The sequence below is a fragment of the Pogona vitticeps genome, chromosome 3 (assembly GCF_051106095.1).
Source record: "Pogona vitticeps strain Pit_001003342236 chromosome 3, PviZW2.1, whole genome shotgun sequence".
Classification (NCBI taxonomy): domain Eukaryota; kingdom Metazoa; phylum Chordata; class Lepidosauria; order Squamata; family Agamidae; genus Pogona; species Pogona vitticeps.
The window spans coordinates 180,316,237-180,344,021 of NC_135785.1; the positions used below are offsets into that span (position 1 = coordinate 180,316,237).

Consider the following 27,785-nt stretch of genomic DNA (forward strand, 5'->3'; position numbering starts at 1 on the left):
AATATCGCAAATAGATAAAGTGATAGGCAAAATCCTCAAAATCGCAGAAATGGACATATTATCAGATTGGCTAGATGCAAAAAAGAAAAAAGATCATCGGAAAATTTGGTCACAACTATATACTGTACATGGTTACAAAATAGATACAATAGCTGACTGATCCATAGTAATGTGTATGGCTGCAGAAGAGACCGAGTAAATGATAGTTAAAGACTATCAGCTACATAATCAATAATTAAATTAACAGCATATTTTTCTGAATTAGATTTTTTTTCCCCTTCTTGCTCACTGTCTATATTTTTTAATGAGGAACTGTTAGTACAAGAGAATGTATACAATTACAATGGAAAATATAGATTTGTAATGTGTCCATTCAAATATACTCCCTCCGAAGGTATCCCTATCCCAGCTGTCGCCAACCCTACCCTATCTTTATAAGGAAAATAAATAAATAAATAAATAAATAAATAAATAAATAAATAAATATGATGATGATGATGATGATGATGATGATGATGATGATGATGATGATGATGATAATAATAATAATAATAATAATAATAATAATAATAATAATAATAATAATAATAATAATAATAATAATAATAATAATAATAATAATAATAATAATAATAATAATAATGAAACTAAAACTCCCAGAACTCCTCAATCATAGTGAGCAGTAGCTATGCTGGCTGAGGTATTCCGGCATGGCGGAATGAAACTATGCTGTTTAATATTTGCCCATCACTTAGCCATATGTCATTACCAAAATATATTTATTTCAATAATGTTCTTGGCTTTGCCAATTCCACAACACACTAAGTAGAAGGACTTCTAGGTCTTTCCAATAAATCCTTCAGTGACTTTGATCTTTCAAATCTATAATAATATCAATAGACATGTTTTAATTGTCTTTTTTCCTCCTTGGTTTAAGAAGATGGCCCTATACATACCTCCCATGTTCCTTTTGATTAAGCTGTAGATGTGTGGGCATGACGCCCGCCTCATTCTGTTCTTTCTCATATACAGTCAATAAATCAACAGCTGTGAACTTTTTCCCTGTAGATCTAAAGTAATACTATCCTGATGAGGCGTGTTCATTTATATCATGCAAATTTAAAAGTGATTTCCCCATTTAAATTCAGGATATCCTTCCCACTCCTTGCTCCACCTAACAAGCTTTTTCAGAATAGACTTGCCATATGCTACTCTAGACAGATTTTCTAGTTAGTCACTTCTTCAGTTACTGACGCATAGCAAGGCAACATTTGACAAGGGGTCTGAGCTCACAATAGAATTCTGACAGTCCAAACTAACTGACTGACTGACTTCCTTTTATGGGGAATTGTAGACTCCTGGTTCTGGGCAGAAAGCAGGTCTGGCTCAAGACATGCTGATATCTGAAATAGAAAAGCAAATAATTTTAGTGACTTATTTAGTATTACTTATTTTAGTGACTAACACCCAACAAAAAAGTGTAAAATCAGGTTGTGCATCCCTTTATTTCTAAAATGTGATATGGATTATTATAAAATGTCCTGTCTGCCTTGGTAAGGATGGGGGGATGAAATCATGCTTCCACATTCAGACAACAATTTTGGCCTCCATCTATCCTCATTCTAGATGTTATACAGTGTAGGCTGTTTCATTTTGAACATTTTAATGATCAGCCAATCTCTGCATCCCTCTGCCTCCAGCTGATGGGAACAACCTGAAATCTGGATGTTGCCATTAGCCAATAAGAACAAGATGACCCTTGCATTTCTAATATATAGCATACTTTTGTTGTGAATTATGATTATAAAATAATTTTACTTAAATTTTGGCTCATATAGTGTATATGTTTACATAACTGTAACATCTCTCTCATATACCCTCATGATATATTTCAGAGTTAGTTAGCAACATAATCCTCTCAGGAATGCCAGATCACAGCCCATGGTAATGAAAGATGCATGATGCTGTCAAGGTTATCAACATGTTATTGTCCCTAGGAACATTCCTTAGAATCGCCACTCTCTTTCTCTCTCTTGTTCTTGTACACCTTTGTTTCTAGTAGAACAAATTGGGTATTGCTAGAAAGGTTGCATTTTTCCCCCAGAGAGGTGTGACATGTGCTATGTTTTCCTTTAGCTAGTTAGCTCCAATACACTTCTATTAAAATAAGTGAGACACTTGGGAGCAACTTGAAGAAAAGAAAGAATAAGAAAGTGGTGTTCTGTAAATTCCTCTGACATTCTTTAGATCAGGGGTAAGGAATCTGATGATCTTCAGATGTTATTAGACTCCAGTGTTTTCACTGATTGCATAGTTAAACTATGGAATTCACTACCACATGATTCAGTGATGAGTGCCAGCCTGGACAGCTTTAAAAGGGGACAGGACAAATTCATAGAAGATAGGGCTCTTAGTGGTTGCTACTCATGATATATTTATGTGCCCTCTAGTACCTGAGATAGAATGCACTGGTACGTTGATATAGCACAACTGGAAGCTGTTGTAGTTGTATGTTGTTTGTGGCCATCCAACGGCGAACTGGTTGACATTGAAAAGCAGAATGATAGACTAGATAGGACTTTTGTTTGTCCCGCATGGTTCTTCTTACGTGTTCTTATGTCACATATTCACTGGTACAGGCCATGAGGCTGATGGAGGTTGAAATCTCATTCCATCTGGAGGGCCACAGATTTCCAGCAAGGTGTGTAGATCTTTGTTTGAATCACACCACTGATGCAGTGGAGCAAAATGGGATAACTCTTCCTTTATTTAAGAATTTAAAGCACTGAATGGGATGGGGTGATGTGGATGGGTGTGTCTTTGCCCGCCCAGACCAGAATAACAAGACACAGGTATATGGGATAACTAGGGCCACAACTTTATTAACTTGTTTATAACTTAGACCTTCCCTTTTACAAGTGGGCCTACAGTAGTGCCTCAAACTGGTCTGTAACGGGTGTCAACCTTAACCTTCCAGTCCAGACCGCCCATCAAGTTCCTATAGCGAAGGTGTGCTGTCCACCATACAGCATGCCTCCATGTTTCCACTAGCTGTGGTACCCCAGATCCAGCCCATCATGACCTCCAAACTCTAAATGCTCGGCATCCCCCGGGATGCCCAGCTTCCCTCATCTCAGCTAAATTTTCTGTTACTGCCGTTCTGAGAGGAGGGGGTGCCTTATTTGGAACTAACCCTTACCTTTAGCACTACCGACCACGGCATAGGGACTATTGCTATGTCTCATGCCCCCCACCATGCTGAAAATTTAAGCCCTAAGACCCCTTTGTAAATCCTTTAGAAGTATATCTAACCCCAGATCTGACAGGTGTATGCCATCCTCTCTATACAGTTCCTGCTAAGAAACTGTCACCTGAGGATGTGCCACGACAGACCCCAGGCCTTGCCCAACAGCCCTGCCAACCTCTCTGTCAACTCCCTTCTGGACTGTATCCAGTCATCTTGGGTCATGAGCTCCTTTACACACCAGCTGTGGAATAATTGCTGTCCAGACAATGTATGTTTCGGGGCACCATGCCACAAAAGCTCTGAGGTCCGCAATGAGGATCAGTGACTTGCCCGATCCTTGGGCTTAGTTGTTGCCTCCCAGATGAACCAATGGAATGTCAGGGGGCACTTATCCTCATGTTGCAAAAAATGTCCTCCTTCCTCGCCTCTAAGTCGCAGATACTCCTGTGTAGTCCTTACTGGACAGATCTCGACTTCAGAGCATCGCCCTAACAATAATACCTGTCCCTTCCCTAACTGGTCTGTTTTTCACTTCCTTAAGTGAATGGCAATCTGATGTTCTGCGACCACCACATCCTTCCTCTGCAGAGAGGATAGTGAGGTGTCATGTTTGGATGAGGCCACCAATTCACTGATCTGGAGTGCCCCAAAAAATGCAATAACTGTCTAAAAAAGCACACCTCAAATCAGCTTCTCTGAATTACTTCTCTGAATTATATATAGAATAGAATAGAATAGAATAGAAGAATAGAATAGAATAGAATAGAATAGAAAGCTGTAGATAGGTCCCCCTAATTATTAGGCTGGGGCAAGCCCTGGGGGCCCCCAGCCCAACTAAATCCTTCACCTTTACCCTAAAGTAAATTATAATATTATTAAGATTAATTGATATGCTTTTTCAAAAAAACATTATACAACATTATACAACACAGATGGAAACTGCAAAGGCTCTCACCCCACACCCTCAACAACTCCTAACCAGGGGGCTGTGCCAATGCACAGCCCCAATCCTGAAGTAAAAAAAAAAAAACTGCGCAGTCCATGCGGCCAAAAGCAAAACCACCAGGACCCACAGCAGCGTAACCCGACTCTCCGATGTTCTGATCAGAAAGGGAGGACAAGGAGGCCCTGGGCAGCCGTCTTCAAGGCTTGCCTGAGCCCAGCTTCCTCACCCCATATTGAAGAAGTAATGCTGCATCATCTCAATCCAGCTGGGTGGGCAAAGAAGCCCTGCCTCAGCAGCTCTGCACCTCACGGGGAGGCCCTTCTGAAGTTTCAGTCAGTCCTTCTTTGCTTGCCCTGTGTTTGTGTGCATGTGTTTTTGTTTGCTTGGCTTCACAGTAGGAGAAGACGCAAGAGACATTTTGCACAAACTACACAGATGGCACAGAGAACCTCTTTGTCCCAGTCTTGGCTAGAGATCAGTGATCTTGCAGGGCTTTAAAATTCCCCTCAAAGGTTTTTCAGCATGTCAAAACAGCCTATAGAAACAAGAACAAGGAATTTAGGAAGACAAAGGTGGGTGATACCTTTATGAGACCATTAAAAAAAATCACAATCCTAAACTATCTTTCAACCCATACAGGTCTTCATCAGGTTAGGCACCACAGACCTGGGGTGGTGCAGAAAATACAGCTCTAAAAATCATGGCCAAAGGAGCAGGTCAGCCTCTTTCATCAAAAGCAAGTTTCAAAAAGGGGGTTTTCAGGCTTAGGTCTGAGGTGCAGGTGTCGGAGTTCATCTCTGGCAGTGTGGATTAGAGTGTTTCCCCCCCATCTTGTTACAGAAAGAGTCATTCAGCATCCTCTCCCCCCTCCCATCACTTTATATAAAAAAATGCAGATTTCCTTTCTGGCTTCTGAATAGAAGCACACAGATGTGACCATGATTTTTTGCAGCTTTTATGTTTTCTTCTGTACAGTTTTATCTCTGCAGTGCTTTGCCTGAAGGAGATTCCTTTGGCGCCAAAAGGCAGCTTATGTTTGTGGTTCTTTAGTGGTCTAATAACGGTATCACCCACCCTTCAGATTGTGCTCAAGGATCACCTTTTTTTTGTTTTGTGAATTTAGGATGTATTCTTCCCATCTGTATTCTCCATCCCTTTTGCAGATCCATAATTTTCATCTTTTTTTGTTTCTGACTAAACATGTAATGGGTTGGTGACTGTGCCTGCTCACCTGCTGATGGTGATGTCTTTAAGCAAATTTCCTTTCCATTTCCTCCCACCTGAGCCCACTGTTTCCCACAGCTGCTTCTCTCAAAACAGCCTCTTTACTGAATCAACTAACAATCTTAATGTAGACCATGTAGAGCCGTAAAGGGAGTTCTGGCTGCTGCTTAAGCACCTGCATGCCATACAGCACAAGACTGTGCTGATGTGCAATTGTTTACCATCTTCAGCATTAATTTTTCTTTAACCCAGTTTCTCAAACCCCATTCTTCATAGTCTTCCCATGCTCAAAGTTGAATTCTCCTTGCCCCTAGGAATATATGTTCCCAAAGCTGTCACAAAATGTCTATGTGACCATTCATAAGATATGGGTTTTTTCCCCCCTGAGTCTAGTTAGCTTGCAGAAGATTTGGTCTATCACTTTTTGCTAGGATACAAGCTATTGCACATGCCCCACCTTAAGCATGGTCATGTTTAATGTTACATAGCAGAAATGGGAGAAGAGGTGGAGGGGGCCAGGTGATAGATCAAGCTAGAATTACAGTGGAACTGCCGCCAAGAGACACTGCTGTATTGCTGATGATCTATCAAGTAGTTGCAGGGACAGGCAGAACAAAGAGAGGAAATGATGTAAATTAGATTCATCCTTGCCTTGGGGTATCCAGAGCTAGTAGTAACTTTGCCATGCCTTCATTGATCCAATTATGTCAACATTGGAAGATTAAGGATATGAACAATGTCTAATTTGTGGCCAGAGCAAGTTGTCTTGATGTAGTGAGACCCTCTGCTGAGAATTCACAAGCCTTCATGAGAAATTTCACTTCCAGCATTCGTCTAAGAGGCCAAAGAGTGGCCTTGGTAGTCAGATGGGTGGTATACAATTGGAATGAATGAATGAATGAATGAATGAATGAATGAATGAATGAATGAATGAATGAATGAATAATTTCTCCCTTGTAGTTTGCCCAAAACACCCCCTGTGTCCTTTTTCCATTTCTGGAGCTGAGTATGTAGATACACAGCAAGCACCACAGGAAAGGATGCTTGCTCACTTCATCCAAACAATCTACCTACTGCTGCGACTTTTATTTCAAAGTCTCTACAACAGCAACCAATGCAACCACCATCATGCTTTTAAATTCTGTTTATTATGCAAACACAAAAGTCAGTCTCAGAAAGCTAAGTATTCTATTTGGGACCAACAATAAAAAAATTCACCATCAGAAACATTTTTGCAGATAGCTCATAAACATGAACCAAATCACGAATTGCGTCCCAGATGCCAATACTAGTGAAATGTAGACATTTCAGAAAGTTTTCATTCCACATGGAGGAATTCTTTTGCACAGACATTTGTGTCACCACAATGTGTTGATTGCGTTAGTCAACAATCTCCTGTGCAAATCGTAACACCAGGATAAAATGTGTGATGGGTTAGAACAAATAAAAGTTGTCAATGGCTTGCCCTGATATGATTAATATTAGCTTTTACTACATGAGGGTGCATATTTCAAACATATTTACCATCCTTACTGTATATAGTTAAACTGTGGGAATTTGATGGCGTTTAGAAGTAAAGCAAATTAGCCTTAAGCTGATTAAATATGACGGTTCAGCATGATGCAAGTGAAAGTTGAGTACCTCACACTTTGAACTGTAATGCTATGCTACTAGTATAGGCCTATTGAAGTCAGTCAGTATAAAATACTCTGAAAATTTCTCTCCAAAACACACAGAGATCTTAACACTTCCATGGGTTGGAAAGGGGTAACGGAGAGACACCTGTTATGTATTTGCCTATTTGATGGCATGTTGATTACAGAGCCATCTCCAAACTTAAAGCGTTTCCTTGCAGACACTAAAGAGGAAGCAGAGGCCTCTAGGAAAAGGCATATACACAGAAGTCTCTAGGATTTGTTGTTTCTATCTAGTGTAGGAGTAATTTTGCATCTCATCCAAAAATAGCCAAGTAATTCCCCCCCCCCGGGTCATGAAGAATATTTGCACAATCCCCCAGTCTCTTTAATATGGTCTCCCTGTCATGGTGAGGGTTATCAGTGTGGAATACTCAACCCTTTCAGGATTCCCTGACCCTCATTTTTCTTTTTGATTTAGGTTAATATTTTGTACAAACAGTGCATTATGAAGACTAGACACCCAATAAATCAGGTTTTTAATGGATAATTTATAATTCTGCCTTATTTTACAAAACTACAGTTGTATGTATTTATTTTATATTGTTCTGATCTTACTGGTCTTTGACCATAATAAAGTTACTACTACTACTCCTCAATAAAAATTTGTTTATGTTTATGTGAAAAGACTGAGAATTTTGGTGTATGAAATATGAAATTCAGTTACCGGATTCTTCTATGCCTCTGTAAACCTAGGAAGCTGACCTCACAGGTAGAGGTCAGTATGGTAACATAGTTCACACCTTCAACTCGTCTCCTACTATTGAATGCTTTAAAGGAAGGACTGTGCAAGGGAACAGATGCTTCCATGCTTGCCCTTATCAGAGGACATATCAAAACAGCTCCACAAGGACATTAGTCCACAAGTCGAGTGAGCCTGTGCTTAGGAAACTGAGAGACTGAGAGTGAAATCTGATACCGGCTGGCTGTGTTCTCTCTCAGAACTTCTTGGAGGGCCAGATTGGAACTGTGTCTCTTTGCTATTATTTATGGCTAGAGAAGCCCAGCTTTTAGCAGTGGACCCTGAAAGGTTGAATGGGGAATTCCACTTTCAACTCTCTAACGCCGAGAGAACCAGCATAGGTATCATGTCCTCCGTGGCTCTCCTCCTTTCAATGCTTTATCGGGCTTTGCCTCTGACTGTCTGGGTGGGGGCTCTTGCCCCCATGAACTTGAACTCATATCCAACGACCACTGTGAGGAAAATAAGACCTTCTCCTAGGGTGCTGCAGGACAGGACTAATTATATGGAGGGAGAAGCTTGGGTTTATTTTCTCTGCTTATTCAATATATTAATTTTTGTTGTTTTCTGTTTTACTGTATTCTGTATTATTCCGTTTGTTGTCATTAGCTTGCCCCATTCTATTTATTGTTTAATCCATTTAAAACAAATGCATATTTTAAATTTCAATATTATAATTATTTAAATTGTATAATTTGAATTTTATTGAATCTTCTAATTTACTAAATCTTCTAATTTGGATATAATTTGGAGAAGTAATGTGGGGTGGTTTAATCTATGTCTAATTTAACATTATATTTTTATTTCATGTTTTAAGGTTACTATTAGATATTATATGTTAATTTGTTATTATTGTTTATTGAATTATTGTATTATTCTTTTTCTTTGTTCTTTTTTCTTCTTTTTCTCTATCCCCCTCCTTCTCCGCCCCCCCTCTTCTTGACATGGACAGGAGGGCCTGTTTCCCCAGCGAGATGTCTAATATTGGTGTGATAACAGGTAGAGGGAGGTATAAAGGTGTTGGCACAGTGCCTACTCGTGTCAGAAGAACAGTGAACAGATGTCTGAAGGCTGTTCACTGTTCTGACACTGTGACCAACTGCCAAAATTGAGGTAGGCAGCCCAGCTGGGCCTCCACTCTGAAGTTGGTGTTTCTGAACGCCAGGTCTGTATCCAATAAATCCCAGCTTATACAAGACCTTATTCTGGATGAGGATGCAGACCTGGCATGCATAACTGAGACCTGGATGGGTAGGGAAGGAGGGGTCCCTTTGACCCTTTCCTGCCCTCCGGGTTATGCAGTGCAGCACCAGGGCAGACTGGAGGGGCGGGGGGGAGTTGCCATTGTTTATAGAAAATCATTAGAAGTTACCAGGCGCTCCTCGCTTGTGAGGCCGGGTCTGGAGGCTCTCCATGTGTGGATTGGGGCCAGGGATGGTATTGGGATCTTGCTGGGTTACCACGCTCCCAGCAACCCAGCCACCTCCCTACCGGAGCTGGCGGACTTCGTCTCCGCGGCACTGTTGGAGTTCCCAAGACTTTTGGTCCTGGGTGACTTCAACATCCATGCGGAGGCGGAGGTATCCGGGCCAGCTCTTGAGTTCTTGGAAACCATGGCTTTCTTGAACTTGTCCCAACATGTCAATGGCCCCCCACACATGGGTGGCCATATGCTTGATTTGGTCTTTTCTACCGAGTGTAGTGAGCGTGGACTGATGGTGACTGACCTTGTGTCAGTCCCCTTGCCATGGTCAGACCATTACCTGATAAAATGTAACCTCACAATGGCGCTTCCCCCCCGCAGGGAGCAGGGACCTATTTTGATGGTCCGCCCTCAAAGGTTACTGGATCCCATGAGATTCCAGGATACCATGAGAGGGATTCCAGCGGCACTGTCTGGCGCTCCTGTTGAAGTCCTGGTTGATGGTTGGTTCTCCGCCGCCACTAGGGCTGTTGACACGATTGCACCCAAACGCCCTCTCCGGAGTAGAGCTCGGCCAGGACCCTGGTATAGTCAGGATTTACGAGCAGCCCTAGTCTCATCCAGTTGCTGGAATTTTTTGGAGGGAGGGGCAGGGTTTGTGTGTGGTGCTGGTGGCAGCTGCCTGGCCAGGCTGGTGTGCTTTTTCTCAGTGCCTAGCTTTGGGAATCTCTTTCGTTGTTTGTGTGCTCAACTTCCTGGAACACCTCTAAGTCTGGGAGACTAGGCAGGTGTTGGGGGGGGTGACTAGTCAAACTCCATCAGGCGTCATCACATATGACTCTTTCTTGATGTTCCCACTCCACTATGAGCAACAGCAGTGTGGGTGAGTAGCTGTAAGGAGGAGGGCCTGACTGGGGAACTGTGACAGCTTGCATGAAATGGGGTCTTGCTCAAACAGAAGTAGTCAAGGGAGGTTTTCATTGTTCATCACTTCTGAGTTTTCATTGATAAAGGAATCTTTAAACCTACTGTTCCTGTTTAGGTCTGCTTGATGTCTTCCCAGAGAGTGTTACTTCTTTTGTGTTATTTCTGTCTTTCCCTTGAGCAATGATGCCTGTGCCAAGAATGAAATGTATTGCTTTGTGTCCCTTTGAGTAGCACTGATGACAGTGATAATTGGGGGGGGGGGAAAGCTGAAGAATACTTCACATCATCTTTTTGTTTGGCTTCAAGGTTGAGACATAATTTGTCTCCCTGCATTTTTCATGAATTCAGGAGGGTTATATGATACTGGAAAACATTCCTGGAATATGTAGGCTGTGATCAGCTAGAGTTACAATTCATGTGCATCTCTGTAAACTTGCATATACATAGATGAGAACTGTTTTGTAAATGCTGATGAGATAGCAAGGTCAGAAACAAGGCATGTGTGCCTTTTCTAAGGGAAATTTACTTTCTGGGTTTACAGGAGAATAGTGAGTGCTGCATAGCTCAGTGGTTTAGGTATCTGGCCACAGAGCCAGAGGTTGGATGTTCTATTTCCCACTGTGCCTCTGGTGAGTTGCACAGCCCCAGAGTTGCCCCCAGAAGAAGGGAATTGTAGAAACATTTCTGAGCACTCTCAACCTGGAAAATCCTAAAAAGGGCCACCATAAGTCAGCATATAATAATTATTATAGTTAAAGGAGACTCTAGCACTATTTAGAACTTCTTCAACCTACACTGTGAATATGTGTAGATGGGAATGTGTGTTAGCCACTCACCCCATTGTTGTGTTCTTCACAGTTACAGCACTGGATCTCAAAAGAAGTGCAGTCCTGCTCATCTATAGGCTCTACATATGAGCAAGAACCCAGATTTTCTAGGATTTTTACTTGAACTCATAGTCTAGACCTGAGCAAGAACCACTTCTCTCAAGGAGGAGACTGTGAAGAATGCAACAATGGAGGTGGAGGGGCTAAATACTTTTCTGTAAGTGGGATCATGGCACCAGATTGAATGATGCCTGAACAGGGCTTCTGTTTTTCACTTCAGTATGGTTTTGGTCTTATATGGATACCAACATATGTTGCATTTGAATGGTGCATGCAATCCACAAAGTCTGACCTTTTTCCCGTATCACTGATTTTTTTATATACAGTGGTACCTCGACTTAAGAACTTAATCCATATTGGGACTGCGTTCTTAAACTGAAGCACCATTTCCCATAGGAATGCATTGAAAACAATTTAATCCGTATCTGCTGGTTTTCGTTCTTAAGTCGAAGCACTGTTCTTAAGTCGAAGCATTAGTTCCCACAGGAAATAATGCAAAGCCGGTTAATCTGTATCTACCACTAGGGGGCGATTTTTAAAGTTTTTCTTCTTTTGACTTAAAGTGAACTTAGGTCAAAAAAAGGGCAGGAAAGGGTTTCTTTTTCTTCTTCTTTTGGTTCTTAAGTCGAGGCTCTGTTCTCAAGTCAAAGCAACTTTTTGCGAATGGAGCCGTTCTTAACTTGAACCATTCTTATGCAGGGACGTTCTCAAGTCGAGGTACTGCTGAACTTGCTCAAAAAAGAGTGACTTAATTGGATGTGTACTATTTAGGACTGATGTAAAATGCATTAAATGTTCACTGGGTTCTGGCTTCAATAAATGAGAAACCCTGTGTGAAAGATTGCATCCAAAGTGATTTAACATTGTTTCCGACTTAACATAAAATAAGTGTCAATCAAAATATGCACTAGATCAAATTAATATTCTATAAACACTTGTAGATGTTGTGATTCACACCACGACAAAACCATACCTTCATTTCCCACCCCCATAAGTAAATATGAGGTATTTGCTGGTTTAATTAATGGGAATACACCTGTTTTGCTTATCACAACAACTCCCACCTTCTCTCTTACTAAATGGAAATATCAATTTTTTTGAAAGCATCTATTTTAAAAGGTCAAAACAATGCTATGTTTGTTGTTCTTTGTGCACAATGGCCAAAATCTTGTTGTTTAGTTTAATAAAGCATACTTAGGTAGGCCTGTTGAATCAATGGGGAGTTCAAGAGGAACACATCGAGAAGATATGGGAAGCGGCAGAAATGGATATACTATCAGAAGTGTTGAAAGACTGTCCAATACAAAAGGCAACTGAACGATGGGATTTATTATATAAATGGCTTGAGTCACCAGACAGAGCTTGAATAACATAGAATTAAACTAAGATGTAACTATAAGTTGAAACTTGGAGGGTAATCAAGTTGTAAAAAGGTAAAAAGTGGATATTGCAACGTGAACAAACATTGGATGACAGTACATTTTATGTTCTCCTTCCTCCTCTCTCTTTTTTCCCCTACATCCCCCTCTACCTTTTGTATTCCTTACTTTATCCCTAGTTTTTAAAAATAAAAAATAAATTTAAAAAAAAACAACAATGGAGATTTTGTGAGTCAACTACTGCATAGGTTCTACTGATTCAAATGGGCATACTCTAAGTGCAGCTTATTAGGCTACAGTAAATTAGAGTAAGCCTATCTGACTAATGGAGGAGTTGACTTATCAAATTCCCATTGATTCAATGGGCCCACTCTTGGGCTCCGCAACAAGATTTGGACCAGCAAATCCTAGTGAATTTAATAAGAGCATACTCTCAAGTAAGTGGGTATAGTGTTGCAGTTTTGGACTCACTGGAGCTTATATCTGGGCAGAGAAATCGCTATAACTACTGTTTAAGAATGGTATGATAGATGGTTGTTTGCTACCCAAAAGGCATCAACTTTAACATCTGATTATAGAAGTCTCAGCTGATGTCTCTGCTTAGGAAACAGTGAAAGTTTGCTGCCATACAATGCATAGAGTGACCTCAGTAACTTGGTATTTCTGAAGCAATGGTTTTTGTGGCATTTATTTTTAAAAAAGCAATGCATAATAAGAGAGATTTTTCAGGCTTGCTTGCAACATACAGTTCTTTTCTCTGATGCTGGAATGATTTCTTATTCAGAATTATTGATGGCCGTGATCTGATGCCCTTGCTTCAAGGCACAACTCTTCAATCCAAGCATGAATTTCTCTTCCATTACTGTAATGCATATTTAAATGCAGTGCGCTGGCATCCAAGAAACAGTAAGTAAAATTGCCTGTTCAAATTTAAATATTTTATGTAATTTTTATTGTAACTTGAAAGTATCAGGGGAGGGGGAGGCCTTGGGCTATCGTTACAAATAAATTGCTTGAAGTAACTAACCCTTTTTATTTCCCCCCCTTTTATCTCTGTTATTCTTTTATCTTAGCATAAAAAAGCCAGTTAATATCAAAGAAACAATTTAGTATTACACAGTTAACTTGGTGCTGCAGAATGAAGTTCCACATCTTCTCTCTGCTAAAGTCTCTGGTATCAGAACACATTTTAAAACTTTCAGATGAGTCTGTGAAGTCACACTGTGTTTGTGTCAAGGCCAGATTTCAGCAGTTTTATAATGTTGTTGCCTAATAGGACATATGAAGCTAATTTTGTACTGGTGTGGATCTACTGCTTCATCCAGTCCAAGAATCTTTGTTGTTTGTAGCTTACATTATGTTTTTTTTTTTTTTGTACTAGTAAAGGTACAAAGCTAAGAAACACAAAAGCCCATATAGACCTTCAAGGCAGGGTTAACCATGTGAGGAGATGGAATTCCACCCTCTCCTTATGAGGAAAATGAGAAGAGGCTATGCTATATGGAGGCTCCTCAGATCCTCAGGAATCCTGAACATCAAGGATTCTCCATGGCATGGAGAGGCTGCACACACAGAAGGCACTTTTCAAGTACCATGTTCCACAAATGGAGAGGGAGAAGGAGGGAAGAAGGTTAATCTTGCCTGGCATATCTGAACAGGGCTAAAGTATTCAAGGAACCAAGTGCAGGAACAATTTCAAGATCCCCAAGGACTAGCTATTATAATGATAAGAGACACATTTCCTGATGGCATGACAAAGGAGATGAATAGTTGTCTATCTAGCAATCTGCTCAAAGCAGAGTTGCCTTTTCTAATCTCAAGTCATAAGTCGGCCAGTGCAAATGAGTGATGATGTTATAAACAACAATGATATATATATGTTGATGGTTATGGTGAAATTTGTTGGTTGTCTCTCATATTTTTAGACCAGCTACAAATAGTATTAATTGAAAAGTTGGAAGAACTACTCAGGTGGCCCTCCATGCACCTGGCAAGGTGGGCTACAAAAAAGTGTTAGTCTTTGTGGTGCCACATGGTTCCTTGTTATTTTTCTCTGTAGAGATGGTTGTTGACAAACTCAGGGGAAAGGGACTTTAATTTCAGAACAGTCCATTAAGATTGTAATTTTAAAACTAGAGAATTCAGTTTCACAAGAGTTCGCTCAGATGTTCTTCCAAGTAAACATATACAGTGGTGCCTCGCAAGACAATGTTAATTTGTTCCGCAAAAATCGCTGTCTTACGAAAACATTGTCTTGCAAAACGAAAAAGCCCATTGAAATGCATTGAAACCAGTTCAATGCGTTCCAACGGGCTGAAAACTCACAGTGCAGCGAAGATCCTCCATAGGTGTGGCCATTTTTGCTGCCTGTAAAGTGGGGAATCCATCCCTAAACACAGCGGAGAGCCATTTTAATTACCTGGTGGCCATTTTGAAACCGCTGATCGGCTGTTAGAAAAACATCGTTTTGGAAAGAATTGGTTCCTGAAGCAGGGAACCGATCATTGCAAAGCAAAAAAAAAATCCTATTTAAACCATCATTTTGCGATTGCAAAAGCGATTGCAAAAACATAGCCATGAAGTGGTTTCATTGTTTAGCGAGGCAATCGTTAAGCGAGGCACCACTGTATATATCATTGCACTACATGTCTCAACTAGAGATGGGGGTATTTGTACATTAATACAAATACCCCTGTACAGGTGGAAATAATGAGGGGCCAGCCCAGTGGGGCTGGACTGTCCACTCATGATTTTGCCGCTGCTGCCAGCTCTGTGCAGGCTTCCTATAATGCTGTTTTCTGCAATGGATTAGCCGCTCTCTGACCTAGCAGAGAGGCTTGTCATCCGCCTCCTACCAGGACTAGGTAATCGATTGTGGTCAACAGCATGATAGGAAGCATCTGCGGAGCCGGCGGCAGTGGCGAAATCGTGAGTGGACCCTCGTTATTTCCACCTGTGCAGGGATATTCATATTCGTATACAAATACCCAAATCTCTAGTCTCAACTCATGTCAGGATGTAGTTGTGAGGAGGATTGGAATGCCAAGATGCTGGATTGGAATGCCAAGATGCTGGAATTTATTTGTACTACTTCCAGTTACTTAATGGATAGAACTACTTTTGAATTCTCCATGCTGTTATTGTCTCTGCACAATGGTGAAAATAGCACTTTTGTCTATCACACAATAGCACTTTTGGCACACACATAACATTAAAAATGTTGATTTCCCTCAGCTGCCACAAGAGAATGGTTGGTAGTGCAGCATATTAGTTCAGCATCCAGTTATCTTACTATATACCATGTTTTCCCGAAAATAAGACAGGGTCTTATATTAATTTTTGCTCCAAAAAGCACATTAGGGCTTATTTTCAGGGGCTGTTTTATTTTTTTCATGTACAACAATCTACACGTATTCAAATACAGTCGTGTCATCTTCTTCTGGTTACTGCACAATGGTGGAGGGCGGGGTTACTTAATTGGGGCTTATTTTGGGGGTAGGGTTTATATTATCAGGATCCTGAAAAATCATACTAGAGCTTATTTCCTGGTTAGGTTTTATTGTCAGGGAAACAGGGTTACAAATTCTATATCATTAGAAACTGAAATAGTGTTGGTGTTCCAGTGGAGTGATTCCAGTAAGTTTTCATGTCTGAGGAAACTTACTTGCATGATGGTGAACAATCATAGATCAAAGTAAGGTAATTCACAAGCTATGGAAACTGTGAAAAGTGCCTGTGTTAACAATCAAGTGTCTTTCACATAAGAAAGTAAAGCATACTCACTAAATTCTTCAATCTTGTTGATTCTTTACATAGTACCTTAATGAAGAATTTTTAATCTCCTTGAGATATTTTCACCTCTAGTTGAAATTGAGACAAAGAGCATGGATGCACTGTGGAGGAAAAAAAGTATTTGAATTGGGTTGAGCATGTTTTAAACATTGTTTTTAAGAGATGACTACACGGGAAGCATGGTTCTTGGTCAGAAAGCGAAGTATTTTACTGGGCGGCAAGAACCAACTACACCAGAGCACAGAGTGCTGTCCTCTGAAGATGCCGGCCACAGAGACTGGCGAAACGTTAGGAAGAACAACCTTCAGAACACAGCCAAAGAGCCCGCAAAACCCACAACAACCCTTTGATCTTGGCCGTGAAAGCCTTCACAAATACAATGGATTAAAAGTTTTCAAAAAGAGACCTCACACACTGACTCAAATACCATGTGATTACCACATGACTTTAACCTGATTTCAAAACCACGAATCCAGCTGCCAATTCATTTTCATATTGTAACCATTCTCAAAGAGTGCTTTCCCCCCTTATAGTATGGCCATCATTTGTGCAAACTATCTCTGTAGCAAGCTAGTGCCCTTTAATTTTGAGAAGCAAAGAGCACATGCATGCCCATAGACACACACAGCAAACACAGAAGACTGGCTGATTGTTTAAAAAGATGAAAACAATCTTCCTACATATCTAATCTACAAAACTTCCCACAACAAAGCAGCAGTCATCCTTTCAAGTGTGCAGTTTCCATTACTTGTGCTGAAGGATTATTTGTGTCCAAAACCAGAGAATTCTATCATTCTCATCTTCTCCTGTTTCTTGAAAGCACCACAAGTGTCCTCCCTCCATAAGGAGAATAATTTTGTAGTTCCTGGTCCTCATGTGTAATAATTGACATCCCAGCACTTGACAGTTTTGCTCTTCTCCTGACACATTAGTTGTACTGTCTAGTTTAACCCTCATTCTTCTGCAAATACATTTGGTATTTATAGACAGTTTTCAGCCCTGAAGGAGAACTCCCAATGCAGTATGAAATATGCAAGATAAATAATCTGAACCAATTTTGAACAATAAAACAGATTAAGGCAAGGGAAAACAATCATATTGGATGCTAACTACCCTTCAAGTTTAAAGCCCCCCAAAAGTAAAAGTAAGCAGGAAAAAAAAGAAAAAGAAAAGAAAAATAGGTAAAACTCATCATAATTAAAAACATTAAATTGCAATGAGTTAAAAACACCACAGCAAAGAAAAAAACAGGAGGCATAAAGGAAGAAGACCCTTCTAAAAGCAATAAGAACACTAAAAACAATTAGTGCTATAGAAACAAAAGACTACTCCAAAAAAGAGAGGGACATGGCAACAGAGGGACAAGGCAGAGAGGGAGGCACTGGTAGCACAATACAAGAAGGAGCTAGCACATTGATTCCCACAAGAACCACTGAGGCAAAGCATTTCCCTCACTCGGATCCAATCAACCCAGACTCTTTAACAAGTTCGTAACATGAATGTTCTGATTGGCTGCTGACAGCAGCCCTTACGATGCATTGGATGAAAAATTTCCTGGGCAATTTCCTAAGTGATTTAACAGATGAAGGATGAAGGAAAGAGCAACTAAGAGAGGAAAACACAAAAGAACTTGAAACTGTTGTGTGTCCCTTTCATCTGAGAATCAGATGATGTGTAGCCTGCATAATTAAAATTGTAAACTGCCCAGAGAGAAATTTAAGCACTATGGGACAGTATATAAGCATACACTTTTGTATTCTCGAAGGCTTTCACGGCTGGGATCTGATGGTTGTTGTGGTCCCACAGCTATAAATACTCAACTATCCAAACAAACTGCACCAGAGTACAGACAGCGTTCTGACTCCTGTCCTCTAAAGATGCCAGCCACAGAGACAGGCAAAACGTTAGGAAGAAAAACCTTAAGAACATGGCCAAACAGCCCGGAAAACCCACTACAACCATACTTTTGCTTTACTTTGTCAAATCACTTCTGATTTACAGTGACCCTTGCCAGGGTTTCATCAGAAGTGATTTCCCATTCCTTTCTTCTGTTGGTGCTCTGGGACTTTGTATCTCACCCCAGGCTACACAGGCTGGCTTTTCTCTGGAAGGCACAGTAGGGAATCAAACATCTGACCCCTGACTCCGCAGTCCAGTGCTCCAAATCACAGAGTTATCCAGCCCTTGTCATGTTAAGGCAGCCTTACACAATGAAAACACTGAGAAGAATCAGAAAGGAGAGTGGAGGGAAATGCCTGAAGTTTGGATTTTTGTTTTCATATCTGTTGTGTTTGCTATCGAGATGTGAAGAATATTAGCTAAATGCCCCCTCCTTGTTGACTGAGCCATGCCACATTCAGGTGGACTAAATCAACAAGAAGTAAGAATTTAGCAAGTATTCTTGACATCCCCTAGAAAATGCAACAAAGATGAAAACAAAAAACCAGACTTCAGGCTTTCCACATTCCCTCTTTTGACTCCTCTGAATGTTTTCACTGTTTCAGGGTTGTGATCAAATGGTTGTGAAGACTCCAACTTGGTCCCCAAAATTGGAGGCCCTATAACTGGACCAAAAAAGGTCCAGCTTGGGCATTGATTGAGCGTCACCCTGAATGCATTTCCCCATACAGTGGTGTCTTGCTTAACGATTGCCTCGCTTAACGAGGAAATCATTGTACGATTAGGTTTTTGCGATCACTTTTGCGATCACAAAACGGTGGTTTAAATGGGTTTTTTTTCATTTAACGATGATCGGTTCCCTGCTTCGGAAACCGATTTTCGCTTTACGATGATCAGCAAACAGCTGATCATTCGGGTTTCTAAATGGCCACTGGCTGAAGAAAATGCCCCCCCCCGCTGTTTTCTAGGACAGATTCCTCGCTTTACAGGCACCAAAAATGGCCGCCGTATGGAGGATCTTCGCTGGACGAGCAGGTATTCAGCCCATTGGAACGCATTGAACGGTTTTCAATGTGTTTCAATGGGGTTTTTTTATTTCATTTAACGATGTTTTCGCTCTGCAGCGATTTCGCTGGAACAAATTAATATCGTCAAGCGAGGCACCACTGTACATCATTCCTAGGAAAAATATTGCATAGAGCACTCTACAAGTAGTCCAAATTGTAATCAATTTCCCCATATGTTCTCACACTTGATCAGTTGTAACATATCACAGAGAGAGAAGATAATTTTTCAGCCATTTCTCTGAGTTCAGCAATATGCCTTTAAAAATGGAAGAGTGAACTGCACTTTGTTCTTGGGGAATTGGTGAGGAAAGAGCCTTTTCTTGGCTTCCTCCTACTTCTTTTGGAAGAATGAAGATCTCCCTTAGTTTGCTCCCAAAAGTAGAGTTCACTATCCTTTATTGTAGTTGTGTGCTCCTCTTAGACTGTTTCACTTTCTGTAGCTGACAGATGCTGGCCAGATCTTTGTCCTGATAGTTTCTGTGTTGCTTTTATATGGGGAGCACAGGCAAACTTTGTTCATACCATTCTACCCTCGGGAGAGACTTTGATTGACTAGCCTCTTGTCGAGTACTAATCTTGACAAATACCTTTTCTCTCTGGACACAATAGCAGAACGGCCATAAACAATATTCTTGAGGCACCAGAAGGTCCTTCATATGGCTTATCTTCTTCCTGCATGCTCCAGTTATACAAAGAAAATATCTCTGCTCTTCTCCAGTTCTCTCACTTTGACGTGCGGTAGATTTTATCAGCAATGGTTACAGGCCCTGAAAGAACTGTCTGCCGGTTTCATTGTCATCTGCCTTTCCAGTTTTTCAGCTGCTGTGTAAGTCATGCTGTTGGGAAGTGATAGGAAAATTACAGAACAAAACTAGAGCTAGTTCCTTGCATGTAAGGGTTTTGTTTTTTGTTTTTTTGCAAAGACATGGAATATAAACAGATATATACCTCAGAGCTGTAGTTGATGCGATGCCAGACTTATAGCCACTGTAAAAAAAGGCAGGCATGTATTTTGCTCCTCCCTCACTTTTCTAACTGAGCCATGTTTGTTCATTTATTTATTTGTTTGACTTTTATACTGTCTATCTGGCTGCCAAGGCCACTCTGGGCGGTTTACACTTTAAACATATACAGTATATCAAATATATGTTGCCGCACCACAATTCCAGTAATTTTGAATTCTGTCACCATCTCTCAGAACCCAAGTATGTTCCGTTAGGTATATTGAAAGGGAGAGGTTATTGGCCATTCAGTTGCACTTTGGTTTATTTTGTTAGTATTCAGTCATTTAATGTCACATCTAGTCTGACCTTCTCAGTCTTAAAAGGATTTACATCAAATCTCTCTTCACAGGGATCAGCAAATTTACTTCCAGGTAGGTGTGTTTAGAATGGAATGGACTTAATGTTTAGAATGTAACTAACAATTGCTGTATAAGATATACAGAACTTTTCGGGTGAGCTACCTTTTCCCTTAGGCTTCAGTGTCAAGAGATTTGTGATTCGCAGTTAGCCAACTCGTTAAAAGTGAATGGAATTGATGTGAATTAAACAAACAAAAAGAAAGGGCCATTTGGATTTTGACGAAAACACCTAAGCCTTCATGACCTGCATGACACCACCTGCCTAAAAGAGTAGCTAGGCCAGATGATGAAAAACAAAAAACAAAACAACTAATCCTTCAGTTTACCCAGCAGCTGCTATTCAATGGTATCTATCTCTGAATTTGGGATTTCCATTAGGAGAATAATGGTTTGGTTTGGGATTAGGAAAAGAGAAAGTCTAAATATGAAACGGATTGACTTTATAAATGAAGCCACAGACCTGAGTTAGCAAAAGCTGAACAAGGTTATTGAAGACAGAACATTTTAGAGGGCTCTCAGTTATACTGTAGGTTCACCACAAATCAACGTATAACAACAATCTATCCCCCTGCTTGTTAGGTTCCATCACTCCCTTGTCCTCCCTTCTGCCCTTGGGAGGCCTTTGGGAGCCTTGAAATACTGAGAGTGGGGCCTTTAAAAGTCAAAAATCACTGCCAGACAGGCCACAGTAGTCCCAGTCCTGTCAGTGGACAATCTGGCAATGATTTTTTAAAACTATTTAAAGGCTCTTTCCACTCCATACAGAGGTGCCAAAAAGAGGCTCCAAAAAACTTCCCTAGGGCAAAAAAGAGCCCAAGGAAGTCTCAGAACCTAAAATGGAATAGTAAGTCTTTGATTGTCGTTACTATGTGCTTCCTCCTCTGACTCACGGTGACGCTATGAATAAACTATCTCCAAAATGTCCTGTCCTCAACTGCCCTGCTCTTCGAAACTCAAGATTGTGTCTGACTCCTTTAGGGAGTCAGTGTTGTATTTGGTCTTCCTCTTTTCCTGATGCCGTCCATCTTCTCTAGCATTATTGCCATTTCCGGTGAATCCTGCCTTCTCATGATGAGCCCAAAGTAGGACAGCCTCAGTGTCAACATTTTTGCCTCCAGAGATGCTTCAGGCTTGATTTGATCTAGGACCCACTTGTTCTTCTTTCTGGCAGTCCAGGAAGAAGTCCAACAAAGTTCTCCTCCAGCGCCACATTTCAAACAAATCAATGTTTTCCCCTTTCAGTTTTCTTTACTGTTCCACTTGATTAGTTTCAGTTAAACATTTCCAGTACCCGATCTGAGTTGCACAGCAAGATGTTGCATGCTTCTGTCTGAAAATATCCAAAGGGCCACAGTTGACCATGCTTGCTTTACAACTGCAACCAGAGCATCTAGAAATTGCCAACAGAACTGATTCTCCCATTCAGCAGCTATACTGATCAGATTACCTCAGGCAACAGATAATGGAGGAATGGGAGGTTCCTCCTTGGGTCCTCCATCTGGTGATAGAACAGTGCCCCTTGGGTGACAGAGCAGTATATCTCTGTGCTGGCGTTTCTCAAAAGTCTTATGCCTAGATATGGCTATATATATTTTTTTACATTCTAGGGCTACAGTGATAGGAGAAGCTGCATGTGTGAAGTTCTGTATCATAACTTTTTGGCCTTTTCCTGTCCCTGAATCTTTTGAGGGTCTGTGTTTAGTGCAGCATCTCCATGCTCTGAGATTCACATTTTCAGTTATGGCTGAAAATATTAAAATAAAGGAGTAATGCTTTAAAATACTGTGAGCAACGGCTCTGGGATTTTATTGGCCTATGAATCAGAGTTATTAAAAATGTATTGCTTTGACAACTTCATTACAAGGAGAGCAGTCATCCGATAAGGAGCAGATCTGTGGTTACGTGGGATGTCTGCATCAGTCAAGCTCAGGGGGTCGTTTAATGGCCACTTATAGAGCTGTAGTCATATTGGAGCAAATGAGCCTATAGTCTATGTCCTAATGTATATGGTTGCCGAATCACATCTTCTAAGATCTGTTGTCTTCTCGTTGCAGATAAAGTTAATATAAATAAACAAGAATACGAAATAACCCTGTATAATGAGTTCCTTTGTGTCTTGTAAACGTTCTTTGAAATAGCAGTGATAACTTGAAGATCCCATATGTCTAACATTAGTTTAACACTCTTAATAAAAATATCATCACACTACTGATAAATGGCAAGACAATTGATTTTTACCTATTAATAGTGTATCTGATTTTGTATTACAGATCTTCCAGAATCCAAATCTCTTTTCTTGTCATTTATAGTGGATGGTTAGTTTTCTAAAAACACCACCAAGAACGCAACTGTTGAACGAGCCAGTGTCATACAGTGGTTAGAGTAGTTGTGGAGTCCAGGGGTCAAACTTCCACTCCTTGTATGACCTTCAGCCAGTCGCAGAGGGCTGTTCAAATCAACTCTTTGTGTTCTGTGACCATGCAAAGGGTTGTAGGGCTGCACGGGCTAGCTGTCATGCACACCCACTGTGGTTCACAATCATGGATCCCTGCATACCTGGATAGAAATCTGCCCGATCAAGCTCTGTGTCTGCATGAAATCTATCTTCATCAGGAGGAGCGGGGGAGATGGTGCATGGGTCCGGCAGAGAAAGGTTTCACCCATACAGCCTCATTAATACCTCTCAGCGGGTTAGTCTTGAGCATCCCTTATCTCTCAGCATAACCTAGCTCTCACAAATGCTGGAAGAGTTAGAGAAGGATGTGGGAGAACTTGCACTGCCATGAGTTTCTATGAGGAGGACCAGGCTATAAATGAAATGGAGAAATGATTGCTCACCAGGAGCACGATGCCCCAGGGCACAGGTGCCAACAGAAATGCCAGCAGAATGGAAACGGAAACAAATTTAGCTCCTGAAGATTACTGCTGGTGCAGGAGTCGCCCAAGACATTTTTTTCCTGCCTTACATAACAAACAAGATAGCCACCCTCCCCAGACCACATATAGAAGTGAACTAGTTTGGTTCTTGACTCTACCTGTAACCACGGGAACAGGACAGGTTTCCCACCAGGTCTGAGTCAGCAGACAGGCTTGGAAGGCCCAAGACTAATTGTGGAGTATTCCCAGCTCTGTCATTCAAGATAGGAAGAAGAACCAGGAAGCCACCATCCCATCCCATATATATTGTAAACTGCCCAGAGTGTTTTTGGCCAGATGGGCGGTATAAAACTGAAATAATAAATAAATCCCACCCCCAACCCTCCACCATCTGTTTCCCAAAGTGATTGCCTTACACTATGTAATGGTGGGTTCAAATCTATGTTGGAGTCCCAGAAAAATGTTGTTTTCTTTCAGCAGAGCACTAAAGGAGACAGTGGCAGAGCCTGATAAATTATATGGTAAAAGGAACTTGTTGTATTTTCATTGCTTCTTGGCAGCCAAGTCGCCTTAGTATAGCTGTTGCTCTGTCCATAGATGTAATTTCTTGCAGTTCGTGTTCTCTAGGGGGAGGAGTTCTGTTCCATTTCACATTTTCTTTTGAAACCTACATTTGAACCCATAAGCAAGTTCAAACATGTTTATTTATTTATTTGATTTCTATCCCAGCCTTTTAGACAAAGTCTACTCCGGGCGGGTTCCATCAAACATTACAAGCTAAAACAGTTAAAAACAATTAAAAAAAATTCTAAACAATAGTAATTAGTAATGCTTAGTAGTGCTCAAGATGGGAAAACAGAAAATTATAGTAAAAATAAAGTCGAGTATTGACAGGAGGGAAGGCCTACCAAAAGAGCCAAGTTTTTAATTGGGTCTTTAAAACACCCAACGAGGGAGCCAGACGGATCACTGATGGGAGGTTATTCCAGAGCCAAGGGGCCACTGTTGAGAAGGCCCGGTTTCTTGTTCTTTCTTTCCGGGCCTCTCTCGGTGTTGGGCCTCTCAACCGTCCCGCCTGGCTATGGCAAGTGATTTGGGTAGATCTAGGTGGGAGAAGGCGATCTGCCAGGTATCGAGTTCCTAAACCGTTTAAGGGCTTTATACATCATCAACAACACTTTGAAGTCAATCCAGAAGTGAATGGGCAGCCAGTGTACTCACCCAACTAAGGAGTCTGGCCGCTGCATTCTGCACCATTTGAAGATTCTGCATCAATCTCAAAGGCAGCCCCATGTAGAGTGCATTACAGTAGTCTAATCTCAAGATTACAAGCGCATGGACGAGAGTGGTAAGCAAACCCCCCCCCCATCTAGATAGGGTCGCAGCTGGGCAATCCACCACAGAAGGAAATAGGCGGAGCGGGCCACAGACGCCACCTGGGTTTCCATGGTAAGCGCCGGGTCCAGATGTATCCCCAAGCTGCGCACCACACTCTTTGCGGTGAGAGTCACACACACCCCAAAAAGAGGGAGTTTCCCAAACCACCCATGGAGGGGCCGCCCACCCTCAAGACCTCCGTCTTGTCCGGGTTCAATCTCAACCCATTCAGCTGCATCCATTGCAGCACAGCCTCCAGACAGCATTGAAGGGACAGAACGGCATACACTGAGGCAGGTGAAAAGGAGATGTAAAGCTGTGTGTCATCAGTGTACTGATGGCATGAAGCCCCACACCACCTGATGTCCCCTCTCATCGGCCTCATATAGATGTTAAACAGCATGTAACAAATGCTTGCTAAATTCTTCACTCTCATTGCTTTAGGCTCCCTTGACACCATAACAGGAAATTTTCAAGCCCCATGAGATTCTTGGCTTCTAGGCAAGACAGGGATATGGTTCACTATTTTTCTCTCACCAAAGACTTAATAATTTATGCAAACTGTCCTATCCTTTTGAGAAGCAAAGCAAGTGTCCCATCCTCTTGAGAAGCAAAGCCACAGAACAACCAAGGATGTCTGGACCATTGTCTAAAACCAGAGAAAAAGAACCCCTATAGTGCTTCTACTTCTTAAAAATGCATGCAACAAAACAGAGGAAATTTTCCATTTGCACAATTTACTTTACTTATGCAGTTCCTGCATCATCTGCACACACACAAATGACTTACTGAGAATGTCACAAAATATCTCACCTTCGTATGGGGTTAGGAAAATAACTTTGTGGTGTCCCATGTGTGAAGCCAACAAAAGCACTAGTCTGACATTGTAAAAATCTTTTCTGGAGAAACCCATAGTCCTACTATATAGATCAAAGTGATTTAAAAACATCTCTGTGCCACCTTTCTGCAGCACAGCAATGTCAGGAGGTTCCCAAGAAAGGAGAAAGTGTTTGCATTTCAAATGTTCTTTGATTAAGGGCAATTACATTAAAATCATCCTCACAGATTCTATGAATACTCAAAATACCCATCACGCTGCTTTTGATGATTTTCTACACATAAATTCCCCCTTTCTCACATTTCTCGATAGAAAGCCTTACATGTCCTGGTAAAGTTGATGTCTTTCATGAAAACTCATGTAACCCTTGTATGTTCCAATAAAAAGGAAAAATGGAAGATGTCTAAAGAAACCAGAATGGTTGACTAAAGAACTTTCAGCTGAGCTAAGTGTTAAAAAAATATACAGTGGTGCCCCGCATAACGGGCACCCCGTTTAACGATGAATCTGCATAGCGATGATTTTTTTGCGATCGTTTTTGCAATCACATTGCAATGTTTTAAATGGTAAAACATCGCTTTGCGATGATCAGTAAGCTGTTTCGCTTACTGATTTTCACATAGCGATGTTTTTAGAACAGCTGATCGGCGGTTCCAAAATGGCCACTAGGTAAAAAAAATGGCCACCTGCAGTGTTTTCGCGCCCATTCCTCACCGGGCAGTGCAAATGGCGGCCATATGGAGGATTTTTGCATAACGGTGAGTTTTTTGCCCATAGGAACACATTAAATGTATTTTAATGCATTCCTATGGACTTTTTTCTTCCGCATAGCGATTAATCCACATAGCGACGATTTTTCCGGAACGGATTATCGTCGCTATGCGGGGCACCACTGTACAAGAAATGGAAAAATGAGCAAAACACCAAAGAGGAATACAAGCAAACAGTGAGTATATGTAAGGGGAAGGTAAGAAAAGCTAAAGTGCAGAATGAACTCAGACTTGCCAGACAGATTAAAAACAATAAAAAGGGTTTTTTAAGTTATGCCCGTAGTAAAAGGAAAAACAAGGAAATGATAGGGTTGCTACATGGGGAAGATGGCCAACTGCTATTGGAGGACAGGGAAAAGGCTGAACTTCTCAGCACCTTCTTTGCCTCAGTTTTCTCCAAAAAGGAAAATAGTGCTCAACCTGAGGGGTGAAGAGCAGGTGATGTAGTGGGGGAAATGCAGCGCAGAATAGGTAGAGAAGTAGTTCAGGAACACCTGGCTACTCTAAATGAATTCAAGTCTCCAGGGCCAAATGAATTACATCCAAGGATATTAAAAGAACTGGCAGAAGTAATTTCAGAACCATTGGCAATAATATTTGAGAATTCTTGGAAAACAGGAGACGTCCCCACAGACTGGAGGAGGGCAAATGTTGTCCATATCTTTAAAAAAAGGGGGGGGGAGAAGACCCAAATACTTATCATCCAGTCAGCCTGACATCAATTCCTGGAAAAATTCTAGAGAAGATCATTAAGCAGACTGTTATTACTTAGAAAGCAATGCTGTCATCACTAAAAGTCAACATGGGGTTCTCAAAAACAAGTCATGCCAGACTAATCTGATCTCTTGATCTCTTTTTTTGATAGAGTTACAGGACTGATAAATGAAGGGAACGCTGTGGATGTAGCATATCTTGATTTCCTTAAAGCCTTTGACAAAATTCCCCATGATATTCTTGCAAGGAAGCTAGTAAAATGTGGGCTAGACAGTGCCACTGTTTGGTGGATTTGTAATTGGTTGACTGACTGAACCCAAAAGGTGCTTACCAATGACTTCTCTTTATCCTGGAGAGAGGTAACTAGTGGGGTGCCTAAGGGTTCTGTTCTGGGCCCTGTGCTATTCAATATCTTTATCAATGACTTAGGGACGTGGTGGCGCTGCGGGCTAAACCACAGAAGCCTGTGCTGCAGGGTCAGAAGACCAAGCAGTTGTAAGATCAAATCCACGCGATGGAGTGAGCTCCCGTCGCTTGTCCCAGCTCCCGCCAACCTAGCGGTTTGAAAGCATGCAAATGTAAGTAGATAAATAGGGACCACCTCGGTGGGAAGGTAACA

The 27,785-nt window shown here is 41.2% G+C and overlaps 1 protein-coding gene across 2 annotated transcripts in view; it reads left to right on the forward strand.

The window, feature by feature from the left end:
- Window positions 1-27,785, forward strand: part of STS (steroid sulfatase) — a 172,110-nt gene that overhangs the window by 115,452 nt on the left and 28,873 nt on the right. For both annotated transcript variants that reach the window (XM_078390363.1, XM_072994393.2), the window contains exon 9: window positions 13,254-13,375. In XM_078390363.1, the coding sequence (XP_078246489.1) occupies window positions 13,254-13,375 (122 nt within the window). The remainder of the gene's footprint in view (window positions 1-13,253; window positions 13,376-27,785) is intronic.